The 23,283-nt window shown below is 39.0% G+C and overlaps 1 protein-coding gene across 1 annotated transcript in view; it reads left to right on the top strand.

Annotated features, from left to right (window-relative positions):
- The window catches only part of LOC122788162 (myosin light chain kinase, smooth muscle-like), a 943,334-nt gene that overhangs the window by 778,129 nt on the left and 141,922 nt on the right, over window positions 1-23,283 (top strand). The window contains exons 9-10 of the mRNA XM_044055140.1: window positions 16,859-16,952; window positions 21,032-21,235. Of these exons, the coding sequence (XP_043911075.1) occupies window positions 16,859-16,952; window positions 21,032-21,235 (298 nt within the window). The remainder of the gene's footprint in view (window positions 1-16,858; window positions 16,953-21,031; window positions 21,236-23,283) is intronic.

Below are 23,283 nucleotides of genomic sequence, written 5' to 3'. Positions count from 1 at the left end.
TCATCAAAAAGTAATATTTTCTTCCATTTCCTTAGACTGTCTATAGTCTTCCATTTCCACCTGCAGTTAAGCTTCTGCTTGATCAATGTCTGTTACAAAAATGTCCTTCTTCCTTGATAGCATATGCTGAACACAATGCAAAACTTCATTTATGGTAAGTTTAGCAATCTGTTTACTGGAGTCATTGCATGATTCAACTGTAAAAACAGATATAGGGATGTGGGGCTCAGATTTGATCTAGCAAATGCCTATACCTCGTGTTGAGACATCCTGAAGTGTACTCTCATATATATTCATGTACTTGTTGCAGCGTGCACTAGCTTAGCTGTCATTTTCCTCTAACTACGCAACGTTGCTGACTGCCTCTCCTCCTCCTCCATGCAGTGCAGCTAATTTCCAGCTATTAACTTTAGAATGGGAAATTCGTTTGCATTTAGAGGATGTTGCACTATGTGCAACTCCGGAAATACATCTTAATAATTAAGTAAACTGACCTTCTTTAGGGATGTACATGGATTAATATCCTTCTAGTAGTAGTGAGTACATTTTGGTGCCAAAAATCATCACCTATCCTACAATTAATCCAGATGTGCTCAGCTTCACAGAGTACAGTAACGGACATGCTGTTGCATTTTGGTCTGTGTATGTTATCTAAGTCATTAAAATATGACATTTACTAGATTGTTAAATGACCATATATAGTCCGTTGGCATTATTTATTGTAGTGAGCAGATAGCGGGCTAACAGGTGTCTTTATGAACATAGGTATTTGTCAGAATGGCAGTCTAGCAGATATTTTAACAAATATATAAGAAACCTAACAATCTGACCTGTTGTGTTATTATGTCCTCTAGGAAGTTACACAATAATATTCAATTTTCTCTTAAAACAGAGGCAGCAATAACTCACTGAAATAAAATACTCTGTGTTCCACTGAAATAGGTCCCAGGCAATGCAGCTAATTAGAAAAATCCTGCCAGATCAGGAAATGGCAACTGCCATTATAACTGTACTGGAAGTCAAGCCTATATAAGCCCCTTCAAGTATATCTGGAGTCAACAGACTAAAGAAATAAATAAACAAAGATTTATCAGCCAATGGCTACATTTCAAATAATTGTAACACTTTTGGATTGGTTTAAAGTGCTCCTGCTGGATTCCAACACAGTAAACAGTAGCATATCCTGACTTCTTTCTAAACACTTACTATTTATTATCTGCTTACTTTCCCAACTCCATTACTCTACTCTCTGTGCTCTTTCTCAGCAATAATGTCTTCTTCCATGACTGGCTTTAGTGTTCCTTGCTATAAATAACCCCATGTTTGTATGAGCTGACCCTCTGCATATTTCAACAGTCAAAGGAAAATAAGCAAAGAACAAAGTGAGAACAAACATAGAACAAAGTGCCCACAAATTACCACATAGGTGGTAATCCATTAAGTACAGAAGAAGTAATTAGAGACCTGGGGACCCAAGTTGATAGCAATCTCTCATTTGACAACCACGTGGCCAAAGTGGTTAGAAAAACATTTTATATAGCCCATCTAATCATGAAGGGATTCACATCTAGATCAGGGGAGGTCATTGTGCCTCTTTACTCATCCCTCAACAGGCCCATAATTGAGTACAATGCCCCTTTTGGGATGTACCTTACCAGACACCTGCAGCAACTGGAAAGACCCCAAAAGTACCTCACCAAGAGGATCAAAGGGCTCAAACAGATGCCATATGCTGCCCGGTTAAAGAAACTCCAGCTCTACTCAGTGGCATACCACCTGCTCAGAGGCGATCTGTGCCTGACATATAAAGCCATGTCCAACCCGGAATTAATGGACATGCTGTACCTCAGAAAATCCAAATCCCATCGAGCTACGAGCTCGAGAGACTTGAACCTCAGCACTGAAATAAATAGGACATGCTGGAGGGACAGATTCGTAACCCAGAGGCTCCCTTCACTCTGGAATAAAATCCCAGTCCAGGTTAGGCAGAGTCCCTCATTGACTCTCTTCAAGAGGAATCTTGATGAGTGGATGGGAGAGCATAGGTTTACCCCGGGTATCACTTCTGTGTCACTGTTAGACAGAGGCACAGTATACTAACCTCGAAAAAGGGCATAGCAAAATTAATTTAAAATGGGTGGCGAAAGCCAAACACACTCTGGCTAGGCTTATAAATGCCCTAGGGCAGATAGCCTAGTAGTTCTTTTGTAGTTCACTGTTTAAAATCCACCTCTGGGCCTTTTTTTCTGGCTATACTGCTCAGACAAGCTCCACGTGGGTTTACAGAGTGGTCCTAGCAGCAGGGAACTCAGAAAAGCGACTACCTTCTGGATTTAAGTATCTTTGCTTTTTTTTCACTTAAAATAGCTTCTGTAGCTTACCTTGAACTAGCCTGAACTGTTTTTAACTGATTGCTGCATTATTTTAAAATCTGCACTTAAAGTTACATTTAGTCGAATTTGATCGAAAGTTTGCTTGTTTGTTTGTTTAATTTAACTGTGGAGGCTGCCCACTAAAGTGTGCTAGCCTGTGTAACTTATTTATCACTGTTTCTGCATTTTCTGTGTGTTTCTACTAAAAAAACAAAAACAACAAAAAAAATCCTTGTTTTCCTGCCTTCCTCGACTAGTTTAGACCAGTTTACAGGCATTGCTGTATTCTGGGCTGTGGTGTAGTTCCTGTGTTGTCCATTACCTTACTTGGATAGAAGGAAGTTTCTTTGCTCACCAGTGGGAGTGGGGAGCCTTGAGCAGCCTACCTGTCCTTGGAGGAAGTGACCTCAGCACAAGAAGCTGTAGTAATTGGTTGTTTGGGACCATTTCCAGCTCTTTTGTAGTTCACTGTTTAAAATCCACGTTTGCACGGCTTTGCGCGGTCGTGCGCGCAGCGCCGGTTAAACAAGGTTAAACTTTTTCTGGCTCCGCCAAGTCTGTTCTTCAAATTTTCCCTTAAGGAAGCTCTACTCTTAGTAAAACCGGACTACTCACTGTATTATAAGCCTAGCACTTGTTCTCAATACTTCTCTACTAAGTAAGCACTCTCGTACTAAGTAAAGAACTACATCTACGTACCACCCCTGTGAATACCCACTTCCCTTAAAGGTATACCACTCCCTTATACTGTTCTAGCATGTCGAGTGGTAGAGTACTGGCATCGTCTCCAGTTCAGCTGGTCAATCTGGGCATCTTGAGACAATGCTACAATTGTCTCATGTACACAGACAACCCTCTCCTCCTCCCAACAAACACAAATACATGTGAGAAATGTAACTATATAGCCAAACTGGAGGCTGAATTCTCTCAACTCAGGGCTGGCATGACCAGACAGGAGGAGATGGCAACCACACACACAACAATCCCAGTCCCACATAGACCCACCACAACTGCAAACCAAACACATAAAAACACAAAGACATACTCGGAGGCTCTAATAAAAAACTTACCAAAACAATAGAGGCTCCCAAAGCAGACATCCAAAAATCCACCACCTCAAAACAAAACACATGCAACACATACTTCAATAAATCAGTGTGTCGACCAATCCCAGCCCTTAAGGCCAAACACCTTGCCTGATACACTAGTAATAGGTGACTCCATAGTCAGACACACTGATGTCCCACTGACCAGGCTGAACAAGGAGAAGGTGACTGTGAGCTGTCTATCGGAAGCTAGGATCCGCCACATAACACACGCACTCAGGTCACTCCAAAGCAAGTACAAATATGACTCCGTCATTGTCCATGCTGGTGTGAATGACCTGAGATGTACCTCCCTGGACTACATGAAAAGAGACATAGAGGAGCTCTCCGATTATGTAGCCCAGGCTGGTATGACCCTGACCCTGAGCAGCATCTTGCCCTCACCAAGAATGATACCACAATACAAAGACAAGATGATCAGCTTTAACAATTGGCTCAAGTACTGGTGTCATTCTAAGGGGATCCAATGTCTGTCTGCCTGGGATGATATGTTGGACAAGCCACACTGCTTCGCAAGGGATGGCTTACACCTGTCACCACTGGGCTTCCGGATATTGGCTAAGGCTCTTGCCACCCCCATAGTGCCTTTTTTAGGCAAGGCTCAAAAGACAAACCCACCTCCTTAGAAAACAAAAATGGAAAAAACTAAGGGTAATGCTGCTCAACGCCAGAAGTCTAAATCTCAAGATGCAGGCACTTGATGCACTCCTCAGCATGGAGAACATCGACGTCTGTGCAGTAACTGAAACCTGGTTCAAGGCTCCTGAGAGCACCCCAGCGCTACCAGGCTATACCTCGTATCATGCTTTTCGGTTCCAAAACCCGGGCCGAACCACAAAGGGAGGGGGAGTGTCCATATTCATAAAGGACACCCACACCTCCAGGTTAGTAGCAACACATGAAGCATCAGAGACCATACAGTTGCAACCAACCATAGGCAAAACTGCTATACAACTGGTAGCATGTTACAGACCACCCTCCCAATCTCAAGAACCCCACTCAGCCTTCCTGAAGACATTGGAGGATATGAATGTATCACAAAATACCATCATACTGGGAGACTTCAACTACCCAAACATAGATTGGGTACATTATTCTAGCCCTAATACCCTAGCCCAAAGGTTCCTGGAATTCATAAATTCAAATGCACTGGAACAACTAGTCACCTCTCCCACTAGGGGAGATAATATACTAGACCTGATCATCACAAACATGGGGACAAAATGCTCCACACCAGAAGTATACCCCTCACTAGTGAGATCTGACCACAAACTAATCACCCTGGATATACATATCCCACCTCCACCCCCAGCACAAAAGACCACAGTGAAAACTTCTCAAAAGCAGACTTCACTCTTCTTAAGACTGAGATGGTATCCTTTAAGCCCACTGTGCCAGTGGATACCACATCCCACAATGCCGAATCCTTCACAAATGCTTTCTATGGACATCTCCAAGAATGCATGGATCATGCAATCCCAAACAAATCCAAGTCCCTCTCCACCAAAAGTAAGCATCCTGTCTGGTGGACCTCAGCCATAAACAAATTGTATAACAAAAGAAGGAAGCTACTGCACGTCAGAGCGAAATCCCATGAAGGGAAGACATCTCTGATCATCATTAGCAGAAAACTACGTTCTCTCATAAAAACATCCAAGGCAAACTTTGAGAGAAAAATCGCTAAGGACACTAAAGATAACCACAAAGCCTTCTTCAGCTATGTTAGAAACCTGGGCGGAAACCCTCAGATATGCTCAGAGTTGGTTCACAACAACAAAAAATACACTGAACCCACAGATATTGTTAACATTCTGGCTGACAGGTTCAGTGCAAATTTCTCGCCTCCTTCACCCCCAAAAGAAGAAATACTTATCCCAGCTGAATGTAATCTCCCTGTCATCTCAGATGTCCAAGTGAGAGCCCTAAACAAAGCAAAAAACACAGCATCAATGGGACCTGACGGTATCCCGGGGTGCGTGTTACGTGAACTCCAAGAGGAGCTAAACCCACACATAAAAATGCTATTTAACCTTAGCCTTACTGGGATATGTACCTGAACACTGGCGTACAGCAACAGTGGTCCCACTCCACAAGGGGGGTGCCTCTACAGACCCTGGAAACTACCGCCCCATAAGCTTGACTAGCCTGGTCTGCAAAGCTATGGAAAGAATCATTATGGAACTCATAAACGGAGACATAGGGAACCTACAGACGCTTGACCCCACCCAGTTCGGCTTTGTAAAGGGCAGATCCTGCCTTTTAAACCTGGTTGACTTTTTCGAACAGTCACTAGAGCCATTGATGAGGGCAAAGCAGTCCATACAGCATACCTGGACTTGGCTAAGGCCTTTGACACAATACCCCACTCAGGCATCATAGATAAGCTAAACAGCTTAAAAGTAAACCCGTATGTCACTAGATGGGTTGCAAACTGGCTAAAGGACAGAACTCATAAAGTTAAAATCGCTGGAGCAATGTCTGACTCAAAGCCAGTCACAAGTGGTGTCCCACAGGGATCTGTCCTGGGACCCCTCTTGTTCGGCATTTATTTCTCAGATGTTAAAGCAAACATGGGAGGGCTGTGGCTGACAAAGTTCACAGATGACTGCAAACTAGGCGCCATAGTCGATACACCAGCAGATACACACATCCTACAAAAAGGCCTCACTGAAACGGACAACTGGTGCCGTAGTCACTGCCTTAAACTAAATGCCAAAAAATGTATAGTCATCCCTTTTGGAAAAAACAAAGTACCCACAAATTATCACATAGACAGCAACTCACTGAGTATGGAAAAAGTAATCAGAGACCTAGGGACCCAAGTAGACAGCGACCTCTCATTTGACACCCACGTTGCCAAAGTGGTTAGAAAAGCATTCTACCTTGCACACCTCATCATGAAGGGTTTCACATCCAGATCCAAGGATGTCATTGTACCCCTATATTCCTCCCTCATCAGACCCATGATTGAGTACAATGCCCCATTTGGTATGTACCTCACCCGGCACTTGCAACAGCTGGAGAGACCACAAAAGTACCTCACCAAAAGGATCAAGGGTCTCCAACATATGTCTTATTCTGCCAGACTAAAGAAACTTCAGCTCTATTCAGTAGCATACCACCTGCTCAGAGGTGATCTCTGCCTGATGTACAAGGCCATGTCCAACCAGGATCTGATGGACATGCTCCACCTCAAAAAATCCAAATCCATCAGGACCACGAGAGCTAAAGACTTAAACCTCGGCACAAGTATGAATAGGACATGCTGGAGGGATAGATTCAAAACCCAAAGGCTTCCCATGCTTTGGAACAGGATCCCAGTTCATATTAGGCAGAGCCCCTCACTGACTCTCTTCAAGAGAAATCTTGATGAGTGGATGGGAGATCGTAAGTTTACCCCAGGGGTCACATCTGTGTCACTGCTAGACAGGGGCACAGTAAACTAATTCTATTATATAGGGGACCTTCACTGTGTCACTACTAGACAGAGGCACAGTATTCTTGATTTATTCTGTACATTTTTGTACCATTTCATGGGGTGGCAAAAGCCACATCACTATGGCTAGGCTTACAAATGCCCCAGGGCAGATAGCCTAGTACTATACTATGAAACTATGAAACTATGAAACTATGAACCTATGAACCTATGAACCTATAAGCCACAACTCTCTTCTCTCCATTGCCTAGCTGACTTTTTCTAGTCCTGTTTTATTGCTTTGAATATGCATTTTCCTTCACTCATCTAATCAAGAATCATAGCCTAACAAATGTTAAGATTTCATAGAACTTTTCACTGATTGTTTTTCACCAAATGTACTGGCTTTACACATGGTTGGCTCAATCACACTCTTCCCCACCCCCACCCCACATGTTATTTCCTTTATATTTGAATAGGTCACTTCCTGATTTATAACTCTCCACTCCAGGAACTACACAATTAAAAGCCCTCATCCAACAGCTACATTTTGCCACTTGGAATGTTTTCAGCAAACTGATTTTTAGTTTCTTTTAGAAACAAACTAGTAAATGCTACCACCGCTCGCATTTACACACTCTGTACTCTACCTGGAAACTCCAGACACTGCACTCACTCAGGACAAGCTGCAGTAAGGTGACTTTTCCCCTCATACTCCTCCATTTCAATAGTCAAAGTGGATTAACCTTTTCACTTTCTGATACCAAGCCCAGGTAGCAGATGGACTGGTTCTTATTCTGTCTTTCATTATGGCAGGAAGCAAGACCGGCCTAGGTAACAGGCTGATTATTTAACCATACCAAATGGTAGATAGACAGATCCTCTCTGGTTTACATTTCTCATACCAAGTATCTGACAAGTCAAGCCATCAGATAGACTGACGCACTGTCTCCTCTATACTCTAGATATCATGTGTGAACAAAGCCTAGGGGGCAGATGGCCTGATTCTTACCACTACTTTACTTCGCCGGAGAAGTAGAAGGGCTGATTATTACATCAACACAACCCCTACCTTCCTGTCCAGTCTGGGTGACAGCTTTCTGTCCTCTTCCCTCTGGCCTTTACTTCTCAGAGCAGTCTAGTTTGCAGAGATACTGATTCTGTCTGTCCTCCTCTCTCAGGCTTTCTCTTCTTAACATCAATCCAAATGTTAGTTAACTTCTTTACTTCAAGTCTAAGTGGTAGGTTATTTATCTGCCTCATCTTACAGCATGTCTAACTGAAAGATGATGTAATCTCTCTTCCTCACAATTTCTGACTACTACTACTGCACGCCCCCGCTACTCTTCTCTGCACACGTTTGCTTAAAACTGCACAATATTACTTGCACTTGCTTAGACTTTTACATTCAGCCCGAGACTGATCAACTCCGTTCATTTACTGCTCTATGAAGCAACAGACTGGCTCTAACTCTGTCTTTAAATAAGATAAAAGGTAAGTGACTCATCTCTGTCTTGTGACTAAGGATACAATGAGGATGTAATCTATGCATTCTTTCTCTTTTACTAGATCATTCTCTGTTTTTATCCATCTTGGTACTCCCACTCAAATGTTTCCTCTTTCTCACTCCCGTGGGATTACACTTCTCATCTCTCTTTCGTATATCACTTTCACTACCTGCTTGAATTCACCTCACGACTCTTTCTCCTATTTCTCCCTCTTATTGTGCGCACCACTACCAGTCGGCTTAAGTAATGGATATCTACTCAGTTAGCAATGCATCCACTTCTCCAGTCACACTCCTATTTCCAACCCAGTTACACTCCTGCTGTAGTCCTTAGCACAGCTTAGTCACTTGTCAGACCTTATCTAATCTCTGTCTGTCCATCACAAAAGATCCAGCCTCGTTCTACCCTCTATTATCCTCACATTCTACACTTCCTCTCACTGGGACCCGCACACCGATTAACATTAGGGACACCTTGACTGTCACCATCTGTTAACATAAGACCTAACTTACTGTACATAACGTCTCACATTCCAACCCTCATTGGCTATTTACTCCTCTCTTACAGTCTTACTGTTTGCTTCATTCTCATTTCTATGCTCTTTCTGCTTTGGTAGGATACAAATAAATATTTTAACTACACTAAAATCACCCACTCTGCATCTAGCAATGCTTACTTTAAGAATTTCCAACACTCGCTACTCCATTTTACTCTTCCTAACAGCCTCGCTTTGCCTTGTCAATAACCTGCCCATAGAGTCACTGATATATTTCAACTGCAAGTCCGTCAGTACTCACATCCATGTAGAAATACCCTTTCAACCTTTTACACCATACTAAGAAATTTCCTCCATCACTAGAAAACAGTTCTTTGACCAAATGCACATTTTACAGCACACATCCTTCTCTGACCATATCAAGAAATACCTAGCCTCATGGGTCTACTATTTACAATTCAAAATACTTAGTTCAAGGGTTATCCTTCCCACCAATGGCCCACAATATTCAACCCATCCCCCAACCCGTCCTGGTTTCCAACAGTATCCGTCCCACTCCCTATGCAATTCCAACACATTTTTACTTAACACACAGCAACAAAATAATGCCTGTATCACCAGAAACAAAAAAATTCAGAGCAGCTTGCCCTAGTACCTGCAGTGTAAATAATAAATGGCCCACACTTGAAGTCTGGATTATCACTGAAAACACCCTCATCCTAGCAATAACTGAGACCAGGATAAAGGACAACTACTGCCCTTCTCCCTGCATTCTTTCAAATTATAACATTGTTTGATTTCTAGACCTAGATGAAGGACAGGCCATGGAGTTCAGTTACTAACTGAAGAAAACTCATCTGTATGATTCACATCCTCTAGCAATTCTAAGCAAATAAATGATAATGTGCCAAACTGGATAACAGCCAATCTAACTGTAGGGCACTATGCATTGCCTGCCTTTTCAGTGATCTATATTTCCTACTCCAAAATTAGTTTTGTAAAAAGATACCCTGCTAAAATGAATCCCAAATGGCTGTCCAAAGAACTCCATTATAATAGGGGACCTTAACTACATCATCTGCTCCAAAGGAACCTAGATAAATAAATGATCACTCCAATACGGTCTTGAACAACTAGGGAAGGAACCCAGCAGACACACCATGCTTACAGAAAACCATACTACATTAGACCTGGTCATCACAAACATGGCCAGCTGTTATACCTCTCAACCTCTTAGAGCAAAAAATCTGAACAAAGCCTAAAATCATGGGGGGACAAATAGGGACACTTTTTAAATATTGCTCTTAGAAACTTAAAAAGTTGATAGAATAATAGGTTTTGTATTAGCATGAATTTTCGGAAGGAAGTGGAGTCTTAAACTCAAATGTTTGTTATTATTAATGACTTCCATCCTCAGCTATTTGACAGAAAAGTACAGATTTTAGGAGGAAGACACCAAAAATATGAGCCATACATCTGGATATTCTGCAAAAATCTGTACAGTTGAGAGGTATGTGTTGCACTGGTATTAACATCATACCCTATCGTTTTAGTGACCACTGCCCAATAATATTTATTGGTATTTCATATCAATGAAGTCTCACCCCAAGTCATTACAGTTCAGTCTTTCCCTAAGTAAAACCTAAACATAATTTATTAGTAAATGAATACTATTAATTGATTTCCTGTTTCATCAAAACCATTACTACAATCCAAGGTTCTCTCTACCCCTCTACACTTAAGGAGCTTAGAGGGGAGAAATGCCCTTGTATTTCAAATGATATCAATCTCATCAAGCAGAGAGGCAAGACATGGACAGTCTAGAAACAAAACTCACCAAATGACCAACTACACCAAACCTAACTTTCCATTAGAAAACAGACCAGAATAACAACCAGCTCTCCCAAATCCTTTTATTTAAGGGAGAGACAAAGAAATCTAAAACAATCTTGGAGGGAAACAAAGTTCTCACAGATCAAATCTCTAGCTCATGATTCTCCTCCAATAATAATTCAATCAACAACTCTGCAAGAGATTATAAACATTTTCTAATTTTTAACCCTCATTCCCTCCACTAGAGCTCTTTTGAATGTGTACCTTTAACTCCTAGTGGGCGTGGCTTCAGCATTTAAAAATTGAAGTTATCACATTACATTTTTAACAAATACCCATTGACAGAGGTCATATATCAATACAATTGTGTTTGCTATCATGTATGCTTCAAGATAAAATATTGTGATACCTTGTATGTAACATGGTTTTGGAATTATTAATGCAAATATGAACAGGCAATATTTGACGCCTAGAGGAGCAGTAGGGTGTAACTGCAGAAACACCTGGAGACGTCGCTCGGCTGTAATGAGTTTGACTTTTAACCCTGATTCACTGCTTTTGTAGCTTTTGAGAGTATTTGAGTCTGTTTTTTTTAGTTTGTTCTATGATTTGATGAAGGGCAACCAGATGGAAGTATCAATAAATTATTGTATGCCAGACAGCTTTGTTAGTTGGTTCTTCTGCTTTTCTTGTGATATTTTGCTTGTTGTGTTGAACTGATTTTTAGCCACAGTTTATATTGTATTTTATTCTGCTTTATCATTTTCTAACTTTCTCTGTTCAAAACATTACCAACTCCATCCTCTCCCAACAAATGACACACCTTCAGATCATTCTGTTTTTGTGGGGAGGAAGAATATATGGAACCTTTAAAAAACATTGATAAAAGGTTAAAACGGTATACAGCTGAGAAGAGTTGATAATATAACCATGATATGATTCTGTATGGGGTTTGTAGGAAAGAAATATGTCATGAAAATATAGATTAATTGGATACATTGGCTTTTGTTTGAGTTTTACACATCTAGAAACTACATGTTCTGGAGCTTAGTATAACAAAACACGGGACATGAATATTATAGTGAATGATGTAAAATGTTTGTGAGTGAAAAGCAGAGGGTGGAAATTTGGTTTTGTGCATATTATCTTAGCATGTTGTTTTGTTTTATAGAAAATGGAAAATTGCATGCAAATATGTAAATATATAAATATGTAAATATGAAAATAAGATGATTTTAACAAAGATCACTACTATATAATAGAGAGAGAGATTAAAGATGACAATTTTTTTTAACGTAGAGAGAATTAAGGAATGCTATACAACTTAGTAACACCAATAAACTCAAAAGAGAAATCTTTTAAAGAAGATGTAATGTGATCATATACCCTCATAAATCAAACCCCTTAATTAATGCAGACAGATTCAGCTTTCTATAAGATGCTGGATGTATTTCTCTGATGGGAGAGTGTGCCCTTTTACTGCAGCCAGGGTACCCTTTAATGGAGACTTGAGAGTGAAGCAAATCACCGCTATGCCTTAGTACTGTGTGGAGGTTCACATGCAGTATGGTCACCCATGGAAGCATGAGGTATCATTGCATGCTGCACTCTTTTGTTCTCTCCCTTTATCAAGTTTTGCTTCTACTGCATGAATAATTAATTGTCTCCAAGGATTCCTCATGGCGTCTTGTCTCCTTTAACTAGGATGGGGTCTAGCAGTGACAGAGGAGGGAGCCAACAAAGTTTTTGAAATACTTTCATTGCAGGGACAGAAACTGAGTCTTAGATCTGCTGAGTGGCTCTATTGTAAATCAGCCCTGATTGTGACCAAGATGACCAGGGATGATATCCAACCAGTTCCCCTGAATTAGCCATGCAGGGAGGATGAGGGAGTGGTCGGTACAAGCTCACTTATACTGGGATGAGAGAAGGCTGCTTGTCCTGCAACACTGATGGTTACTAGCAGAGGCAAGAATACACTGAGATAAAACAGAACAGCCCAACACAAAGATCACCAAGCAATACTTAATATGGCAGCCTGAGACATATGTGGGCAAAAGTACATACACTGCAGTTGGACCAGCATTATAATCCCATTATAAATGAGAGAAGTACAGGACAGCCACAGGAACAAGGGTCATGCATACAGCACAACATGCCCCCTGTGGCTACCTGGAAGATGTTCTTTCCCAAGATGGCTCTCATCCTCCATGTATACTAGGAGTTCCAAATGAGCAGAGATGTTTTTACAAGTCAGGGTGTGCAGTGACAAGTGAATAGGTAAAGAAATAAAGGGATCTGTGGTTGGCATGTACTAGGGAAGTGAAATGTGTAGGAAAAAGTCAACCAGAAATGGACGTATGGCATGTACCAGTTACCAAAAAAAATCTCTCCTTAACATTGCAGGGAAAACCAGCCAAAAAGTATGTTGAATATGTGCCAGCATCATACAGGAAGGTAAGAGTTCACAACCAGAAGAAGCCAGCCACAGGATAGTATAAATAAAACTTATTAATCTTAGTTCCTATAATTGGCACTTCATCAGAATACAAATTGAAATAACATAATTTCCTTATATACTGCAGCCCTTAAAGATGCAGCATCATATATAATCAAATTATAACATTTACATGAGCTTTGCCGCCAAGTGAAATATATAGGAAAAAGTCTAACTCCCATATTAAAGTGAAGCATGAGAAATTCTTTAATAATCTAATTTAATGGTTTAGATGGATCACTCTTAATTTCTGACATTTAAAATGCTTTACCAATGAATGCTAGAGACATGGTCACTTAAACACTCCTCAATCACAATCAATAAAAACTACCATGCACCCTTCTTTTGTTGGTGGCATGTCTGCCTGCATCTTGTTTCCTCCCACATTTCAAAGACACGAAGTAGGTGGACTGGACACTCTTAATTGCCCATAGGTGTGAGTCTGTGTGTGAGTGAGTGGTACAGATGACATATCATGGCAGAGATAGCCACCCAGTGGTGTAAACCTTGGCTTGAGATGATTGTCAATGTTGAAGTGCAAAACTGGGAAAAAAAGGTGTTGAAGATGGATGGATTGATGGATGGATGTCTGCCTGCATCTGCAAGCCCCCATACTGCCACATTTATATATATGTATATACTTATATTTATATGGATGGATATATGTAGATAGATACACATATATGCCACCTGGGAAACGTATACTTTGTCATAGTGATATAGTGGATCACAGATATTCGATACAGGAACTACATTTGTGTAGTCAACATTTCAGAACAACAGCACAGGCCATGTTGCGCATTGTGTGCTTTAATTTTGTCTTACGGGATTCAAGGAAGACCTTTTTCCTTTAGTTGGATATTAGAATTTTATTTTATTTTGTTTATATTTGTTTACAGGGGCACTGCACTGATCAATATTGACCAATTTAAGTCAGCACAGGAACTGTTTTATTTATAGATCATTGTTGTAGGGGCTTGCACCTTTTGCAATTATTGTTGTCACTGTTTTGAGCGTGAGATGTTTTATGGGAGTAGATGTTTTAGCTTTAAGAATTATGTATTGATTAAATAGCTTGCTATTTGGCCACAGTGTTCAGCGATTAGAGTTGTCACCTCACAGCAAGAGGTTTTCTGGTTAGATTCTTGGCTGGAGCGCCTTCTGTGCATAGTCTACATGCCCTCTCTGTCGTCAAGCGAATCTTTAAAGACATGCAGGTAGCTGTGCACGCATTTTTGTGTGTGTGTGTGTGTGTGTGTGTGTGTGTGTGTGTGTGTGTGTGTGTGTGTGTGTGTGTGTGTGTGCATGTTCCTTCTGTAAATATTAGGTGCTGGGCTGGCAGCTTGACATCATAAAAATACCACTGCCAATCAATCTGCGGACCACTGATCTCCTGTGGTGACCCCTAACCCGGAAAAGCCGAAAGACATTGCTAAACAGTTTGCAATTTATCATAGCAGAGCCATACCAACTCCATTGTCATACAAAAGTAGGTAGGAAAAGGGAGGAATTTACCAAAACATCTCACAGCAGACCAACACTGTCACTAGTGAGGCCCAGCTGTTTAGAGGAGAAAGTCAACTAGCTGTGATCAGGTAAGCACCCAGTTGAGTAGTTATCATTCAAGTGTAAGGACAGCTGATTAAACTAATAATTTTGTTTGTAACATGAAAAGATTGAGGGGTTTAGGAACACGTCCTTTGCTTTGTTTTTCTGCTCTCCCTCAGAGTGTTTGAAGGCATAGGAGGTTTGGACCTGATGTGTCAGACATCAGTCCCAAATGAGCCAGTGACAGCAACAGCTCTACTTGTACTAGTAATAATTAGGGCTGCTGAATAATTAGAATGTTTAACTGATATTAATCTAATGAGTAAAAAAATAATGTTAGTTTAATTTTAATCTTATGGTAACTATACTTACAAGTGCTTTTCAGTAATAAACTTAACTAATAAAGAAACCGGAAGGTGATTGTGCTTCAGTACACAGAACAGCATTTCAATCAAAAGTGTTTTGAACCTTCGTGCTGCTAAACTGAAGTAACAATATTCATAAGAATGTGTTAAAGATATATTTTAAACATTAAAAGACATACATTTTTAGATAAGTTTTAAATAGTATCAAATGAATGACAGATAATTGTTTATATTTGTTATGTTAATACAGGGAATGTTGGTTGATTATAACATCTGCTGTGTGTCTGAGGAGATCAAGTGATATACTCATTTTTATTTATTTGGTGTGATTAACATCATTGTGGTTTGGCTCTGATGAAGTCCATTTAAATATTTGGACAAAAGCATTCAACATTAATAAAATACTTTCCCAGTTTTTATACAGTATTTGGATTTTTTCCATAGCTATATTTGTAATATACAGAACAAAGTACAAAAACTTGGAGGAAACAGTAATACACTTTATTTCAAGACCTTTTAAATATAATAAAACACATGCTGACTGCAGTCTAACTTAAATTTTCAAGATTAAGTTTTAATTTTCTTAATGGCACAATTAAAACATAATCTCAGTGTTTTATAGCTAGCTAATCACAATTAAGTGGGATTAATCAACAGACCTAGTAATAATCTGTTTTATTTATTTTTTTTTTATTTCTGCATATCTTCATTCTTTTGATTTATATCTATATCAGAATAAAATGAAGGTTTGAAAAAGTACCTTGCAGTGTTTAATGTTATGAAATAACTTTTTCTTTTGAGGTCATCTTCCAGGTGGTTTTCGGTTGGTATTTTAGTGTGCAAAGAATGTAAAGGATTCTGATTTCATTTTGAAAAGACTGGCCAAGTATAATTTTTGCATACTGTGTCTAATTCAGTTTTTAGTAGGCATTATGACATCTTGATATATTTCACTCAAGACTAGTGTCTTTTCCATTCTAGATTTAAATTGCTCTTTTTTACCTTTTAATGGAAGGTCATCAGACTAACTGTTTTCATGGTCTAATATAGGTATCTAGTAGGTTTGCAACTAAGAAATGACATTTCAATAATATTTTTTTTATATCTCTACAAAAAAGTAATATGCTGGTGTGGTAAGGGCAAGCAAATATTTAGAAAAATAAAGAAAGGCTTTGTGCCCAGTACCTTGTAGGAAAATCACAGTTCTTTCAGTTCTTCAGAGAATTATAAAATGACTTAAGTCCTGCTGGGGATTTTTTCTCGTGGGGGTTTAAAAATAACTGAAAGCAAGGTTCAGATAGAAGTCATATTTGTAGGATGATCCTGTTAATACAAACATGCATTTGATATGCTTCTAGTAAAATAATAATAAAAAATAACTGGTATATGTGTTCAAATGTGTTATTAAAACAAGTTTAGAAACCTTTTAGGGCATCTAGAAAATATACACTATTGCACTAAACTTAGTGAATAGACAAATTCTGGTACACATCTGGTTAAATTGCTTTTTTATCAGTTCAAAGAGAAAACAGAAATAAACAGTGTCTGCAGACATTTTTATTTATTTAGCATTAAACAACAGTGTCCCTTGCATTTTTTGTTCATCCAGTGTGTAATTAACCCAGATTATGAAATGCTGACACTGGTTTAATTGAAATAATACCAGTCTTGCTAACAATTGTTAACATGCAGAATGACATCTATTTTTACATTTATAGATGAAAAAGAAGAGTTCCTAGAACATGGCTGTGTCACCATAAACACCAAAGACAAATTTTCAGATTTCTACATACAACTTGAGAAACTTGGAGTGTAAGTGTGTCCAGATGTGTATTTATTGTACACAGTAGTTTATCTTATTCTTTTCCCCATCAGTTCTTCAATTAAGATGTTATCTACAGTGGAGTTATGCTCATGTTTGTGTGGAAGCACAGGAAAAGTCCAGCTCATATGAAGGATCGGCAGGATGGTATATCAATAATTGTTCCACATTTTTGTCCCCATACTACTGTGCTGCTGACATCCCCCATCTTTCATGAAAGCTACGTGTCTTTCCTCCTTTGGAACTGGTAAAATTGGTGTATGCTCCTTACAACAGACAGGTCCTTTCACTTCATGGAGAGAGTGCTCTATAGTATCTTCCTTGTAAGTTTGTGGCTCAAGGGTTATGATTAAGTGCAGGGCACATATCTGTAACAAGTAGTTGGGAACCGTAGGTGTGCAGGAGGTAGGGAAACACAAAATGATGTGGAATATGTATGACATCATGCACATCACTGCACAATGTGACACACCTAGTCCAACCCGTCTTCACAGCTACTGAACAAGTGGTAGCCTGCTTTGAACAGAGGTTACACCTACAGACCTTCACATGTTAGTGCCTAGCTGCATGCACAAACTCAGGCTGGTGCTAGCTGCTCATTCCTACCCACTCTACTTGACTCCTCCAGCATGCAAGATGCTAATTAAACTCGGACCAGGTTACAGTCAGAAGTCCAGCCCTCTCTGCTTTTATGTGAGGTAAATTTTATGTTTTTTATTCCATCTGTCCATGTAATTAAACCCTCAGCCCCACCATGTAATAAAAATTAGATGCATTACAAGGTACTGCATATACATAAGTCTAAATGTTTATGGAAAAAATGGCGTTAAAATGTGGTAAACTTTTATGCATGAGTCATACTGTAATTAAAAGGAAACTCTAGTGTCTTACCAAGAAATATTAAATCCAGAAATGAAACAAAAAACACCCCAGAAGATAAGAATATTTTTCTTAATGATTAAAAATAGCATTTCTGTTTTTGGCAATCACCTTCATGATTTTGAAGAAAGTGAACAAAGTAATGACAACAGTAATGTATTTCAGCTAAGTCCTGTCATTTTCTGCCCTACAGCTCCTCTCTGATTGCAGTAATGTCCACTGTAATGTGATTCAATTTACAGCTGTCATTCACACCCACACAACCATGCAGTAAATTCTTTAATGGCCATAATAATGTATTTCAGTTTCTATCACTGATAGTCATACACTTCTGTCCAGATTGTGATAATTGCCAAATTAATGTACATTTCATTTCATTTACAAACTTAACCATCCAGTTGCTATAATGGTCACAGTACTATATTTCAGTTTGCTGTTGACATTATTTGCAAATAAACAACTTCATCCTAATTTCTATAACAGCCACAGTGGTTTGTTTCATTTAGCTGCTGTCATTGGCAGCCACACCACCCAGCCCCAGTTGCTGGAATGATCACTGTAATGCATCTTAGTTTGTTGTTCTCATTCATAAGTGCAGCCCCAAATACATAGCTGTTTACTGCAATTACAAGAAGAAAGCAGTGCATATCTCACATAGTAAAACACAGTTTAGCTAGTCTTGCCTTTTATTGTGTGCGACGGAGGAAATAAATGGAGTGCTGCATCACTTATTCAACAGTTCTACAATTTCCTGCTTTATGCAAGAACTAAAGATGATTAAGACTAAGTAGATTGTCTAAGAAGAAATGAATGAATTAATGAAAACCTTCTTATTGCAGTACAAGCATTACAGGCTAAGAAAATATTTCCAACAGTATAAAATTCAAAGCATGACACTAGTTTTTGCACCAAGACAAATAAAAAGGATCGGTGCCTTTTAATAGGATCCTGGTCTGAAAAATTGCCTTCATCTTATACATAAGGTGAATGTTTTCTCAAGTATGTATAATTTATAACTAGAATGTAGCACATATACTAAAATTGTCATACTAAAATCTAAAAGCTTTTATCTTGGTAACCAAAATATAAGAAGCATACATCATTCTGGATGCTTTTTTTTCCGGTTTTACTGCAGACTTTTATTTAATTTGCTTATTTTGTTTATAAATATATGACATAAACTTTATACAACATTGCTTCATTAAGCATTTAAGAAATATGTGCCCTGCTAAATGTATTTGCAGATTGTTTGTACAAATTGACAGAACAGTTATATTTTACAAATGAATGATTTAGTACCTTAAGCTCAGCAGAATGCTTTTCTTCAGTATTATTTTGAACTCCATGACTTTTATGTTAATTTGGCCACACCCATATGTCTAGTACTAAAAAGGACAGCAGTTTGACACACTAGTGCCAGGGACTGTACTCCAGACCTAATATATATAGTACATATAGGATGTCTGTGGCTTGAATCATGTTAAATGGGCCAGCATATTGCTGTTTCCACCACAGTATTCCCTTATGGTCTGAGAAAGATCCTGACATTTTATATCTGTGATCATATCAGACCAGGGTTATGAAATGACAAGTTACTTCCATAAATCACCAGAATCCTGTTTTTTTTTTGTTTTGTTTCCATAAAGCATTTCACTGTGGCTTCATGAGTGACTGACTTATTGGTACTTGCATAACACCAACCCTTTCCTTGGCTCCAGAGATGTGCTATGTGTAGATTCTGTAGCAATATAAGACATGCTATGTATCATGCATTGATACATGACACAACTCTTTTTTTCAGTAGTAAAAGATGCTGATGGAAAATACCAGAGAAGTGTGGCACACCGAGAACAGAACCCAGATCCCGGATAGGGTATGCTGAAGATGGCTCTGGTTAGTTGAAGGTTAGGCTACAGTTAGAGGAAGCTGCACTATACTGGCCCACCATGTATTGAAATACTGTGAAATTATAAAATAACATGAGAGTAAGATTCGCATCATGCTACAGAGATTTAATGTGCCTAACTTGAAAAATGTTGAACCTTGTGAGATCGGATTCACTTTATAATCTTGAAATATTGAAATATTGAATTTCAGTATCTCGAGACTATAAAGCCAAAAACTCACAAACCCGAAAACTAAAACCAAGAATTTCAAAACAGCAAATGTAAAAAAACACTACACCACACATACAAACACAAATACACCTACCTCCCAACACTACAACAAAGCAAAACAACACACACAAACACAACAAAACAAACACACACACCTACCCTTCCTATAAGCATTGGGACAAGCCCCCCCGCACCCCCCCTACTTAAATATACTAACTCTTAGTCCGCACTAAACACAGAAAACCCACCACCACACATTTTACACACCCTTTGCACAAACACACATCACATACATACAAACACTACAACTCTCAACACTGACACACTCACACCCTAACACTAACCCACACCTAACACTCACATACACACAAACTCTCCACAAAACCCTTAAACATAACACTTACCTAACGCTCCATCAGTACTGTGGGTTTGACATTTCTGGGTTCGATATTCTGCAGTTTTGTGCAACTGCAGGTTCGACAATTTGGTCTCGAAATACTGAAATTCGACATTTCAGTATTTCAAGATTCCAAATGGAACCCATGAGATCAGGCTGTGACATTTTAAAATCAGGTAAGACTGACATTTTCTGGGATAATGATACCCTTTATTTTGTGCAGCTGAATGTTTTTGTGAGAAGTGGGTGGGTGGTTGTGTCTGTGTGTGCGTGAGCATGCATGTGTGCATGAGCATGTGTTTGTGTGTGTGTGTGTGTGTGTGTGTGTGTGTGTGTGTGTGTGTGTGTGTGTGTGTGTGTGTGTGTGTGTGTGTGTGTGTGTGTGTGTGTGTGTGTGTGTGTGTGTGTGTGTGTGTGTGTGTGTGTGTGTGTGTGTGTGTGTGAGCATGCGTGACTATGACTAGGGGTACATGCTTGTTTGTGTGCTTCTGACTTCCTGCAGTTATGGACTTCACTAGCTTCATGACACCAACCATTGAGTGAAAAATGTTCCATCTACTGTAATTCATGTAACTTTGTGTTTAGTACTATTTCCTGAAAGAACACTTGTTTCTTGTGGATTGAGAGTTCAATGCCTTAACTTAATTAACTAATAAATTACTTGCTTGTTTTCCAGAGGGAAGTTTGGCCAGGTTTACAAAGTGCAAGAAAAGTCTACAAGTAAGATACGAGCTGCGAAGATTTGCAAAACACGTCTAACAAAAGATAGACAAGCTGTCCGTCAGGAGGTTGAAGTGATGAACTGTTTGCATCATCCCAAGCTGGTACAGTGCATTTCAGCCTTTGAGAGCAGAATGGAATTTGTCATGGTGATGGAATAGTAAGTACAGTGACATATGTGTACAATTATACATATGTGCATATACATACATATGTACAAAATGATCTGCAGACTCTAATACAACTATACAAACTGCACTTCCATGTTTCTGAGTCAGTTGCAAACCAAAGATTTGAAAATAGAATTTTTTAAATACATTGAAAGGAAAAATCTGAAAAGACACAGTCCATGTTAAATATAAACAGGTGACTAAAGATGAACAGCATTTATTTGAGCACATATGTTAATTTTTCTTTCAATGCACTTCTGCAATTGGAATGTCTTACTCATTCTATTACAAGCCTCATTGACTCCAAAAGACAGCAGGTTCCTTATGTTACAGTTTTGCATCAGCTGTATGTGGTAATTTTTGGGATGTCTTCTTGAATGAGAGAACCATCAAACTCTGGCAGCGAGAGGCTTGTTAACTATTGCTGAATTTTGTGGGTCCCCTTGCTCCTCTCCATACCCAAGGAACAGTGCAGTGATAATATAATATGAGTGATACTTGGCCTGCAGTGGGTATTGAAGGCTGAGTATCAGATTCATAGTACTGACTTGGACATCTTACATGATTAAATAGATCGGACCACTGGTACTTTTAGCACAAGTCTGAATATCTCAAGCAACTCCACCCCCCCCCAAAGTAACTGATTCAGCTGAGCCACAAATCATTAAACAACCAGAGAACAACTTTCTACGACAAGCACCATGTACCAGAAAACATTGTAGATATTCACTAAGAAAATATAGTTTACCCATTTCATGTCAAACCATGTAATCCATCTAAAGTGTACAGCTTCACTGTTCAAGTGGCACTTTAACAAAATATATGTTTAGTAGTTTATGCTGCTGCACAACTGTTCTGTATGATCTTCAGTCGATAAATGATAAGCTTTATTAATTAGTATGCTTTCTTCTCTGGATCAATGGACCCCTGCACATTCTTTCACTTTGCTGTAAATTGCCCTACATACCTACAGTATAAATGCCCAGTGTTTATACAACAATGGAGCTTCCTAGCTTACTATGCCCAGGAGGAGATGAGATGAGATTTTGCAGTAGGGGGCTTATTTCTAACTGCAGGACCATCATGGAGACCTTATGTTCCCCATCTGGCACTCAGGTTCATTAGATCAAACTCATTTCCAAGTATAATAAAAAATATAAGCAACAGCTTGGAACACCAAGTGATACTTCTATTAGGAAAAATAAACAGTATGCCCTTTCAATAATATTGTTGAACATACTTCTTTAGACTCTGAGTTACAAATTACCCGTTACTCATTAAATAATAACAGTAATATGACATCATCAAGGGTCAACAAATTAATCATCTAAAAATTTACACCTTAAATTGGTTTATTCAGTACACATTTAAAATTAATATGATGGAGTAAACTAGTTATCTTTGTGGCATTCAATCTCACCTGCCATTTAAATTCTTTACTGATCAGCAGGTTCTTAGCATCACCACCCCTAATGTCAGATTCCACAACATCTAACATAAAAAACAAAATGTTTAAAACTAGTACATTTTGCAATTTATCTATATAGTGTGCTTTTCTTATTCCCGCAATGGTCACAGATCCTTGATTCTTGGCAGGTTATACACTCAGCAACATATACCACAAAGTTGTATTACAATTATAGTACTTTAGAGCAGCATAACATTTACCAGTGCTTACTAAGGAAAAAAGGATTGTTGAAAATGGCTTTATATTACTTACATGCATTGATCAAACAAGTCCCCTTACTTCTACTTACATGACTATCTCTCACCTTGAGACAATCTGATATGTTCATGATATTATAACACCAAAGTCAATAAACCTGAAAAAGGAACAGCCCAAACCCATAAAAGTTGGTAAGGAGCAATTATTACAATACCAGCCAAGAAAAGATTTGATTGTACCCCCTAGGCTTATGATGAATTTTGGTTGTAACACTAGTTTTTTCATGGATCTGGTTCAAAAATACTGGTGCATTCTACTGACTGATGATCGTTTAAAAAATTTCTGGCAGATGTCTTTTTAATTTTAGAAGGG

Source organism: Protopterus annectens, chromosome 13.part0 (genome assembly GCF_019279795.1).
Source record: "Protopterus annectens isolate FY-2018-M chromosome 13.part0, PAN1.0, whole genome shotgun sequence".
NCBI lineage: Eukaryota > Metazoa > Chordata > Ceratodontiformes > Protopteridae > Protopterus > Protopterus annectens.
The sequence above is the reverse complement of the archived record's forward strand: the minus strand, read 5'-3'. Positions and strand labels throughout refer to the sequence as shown.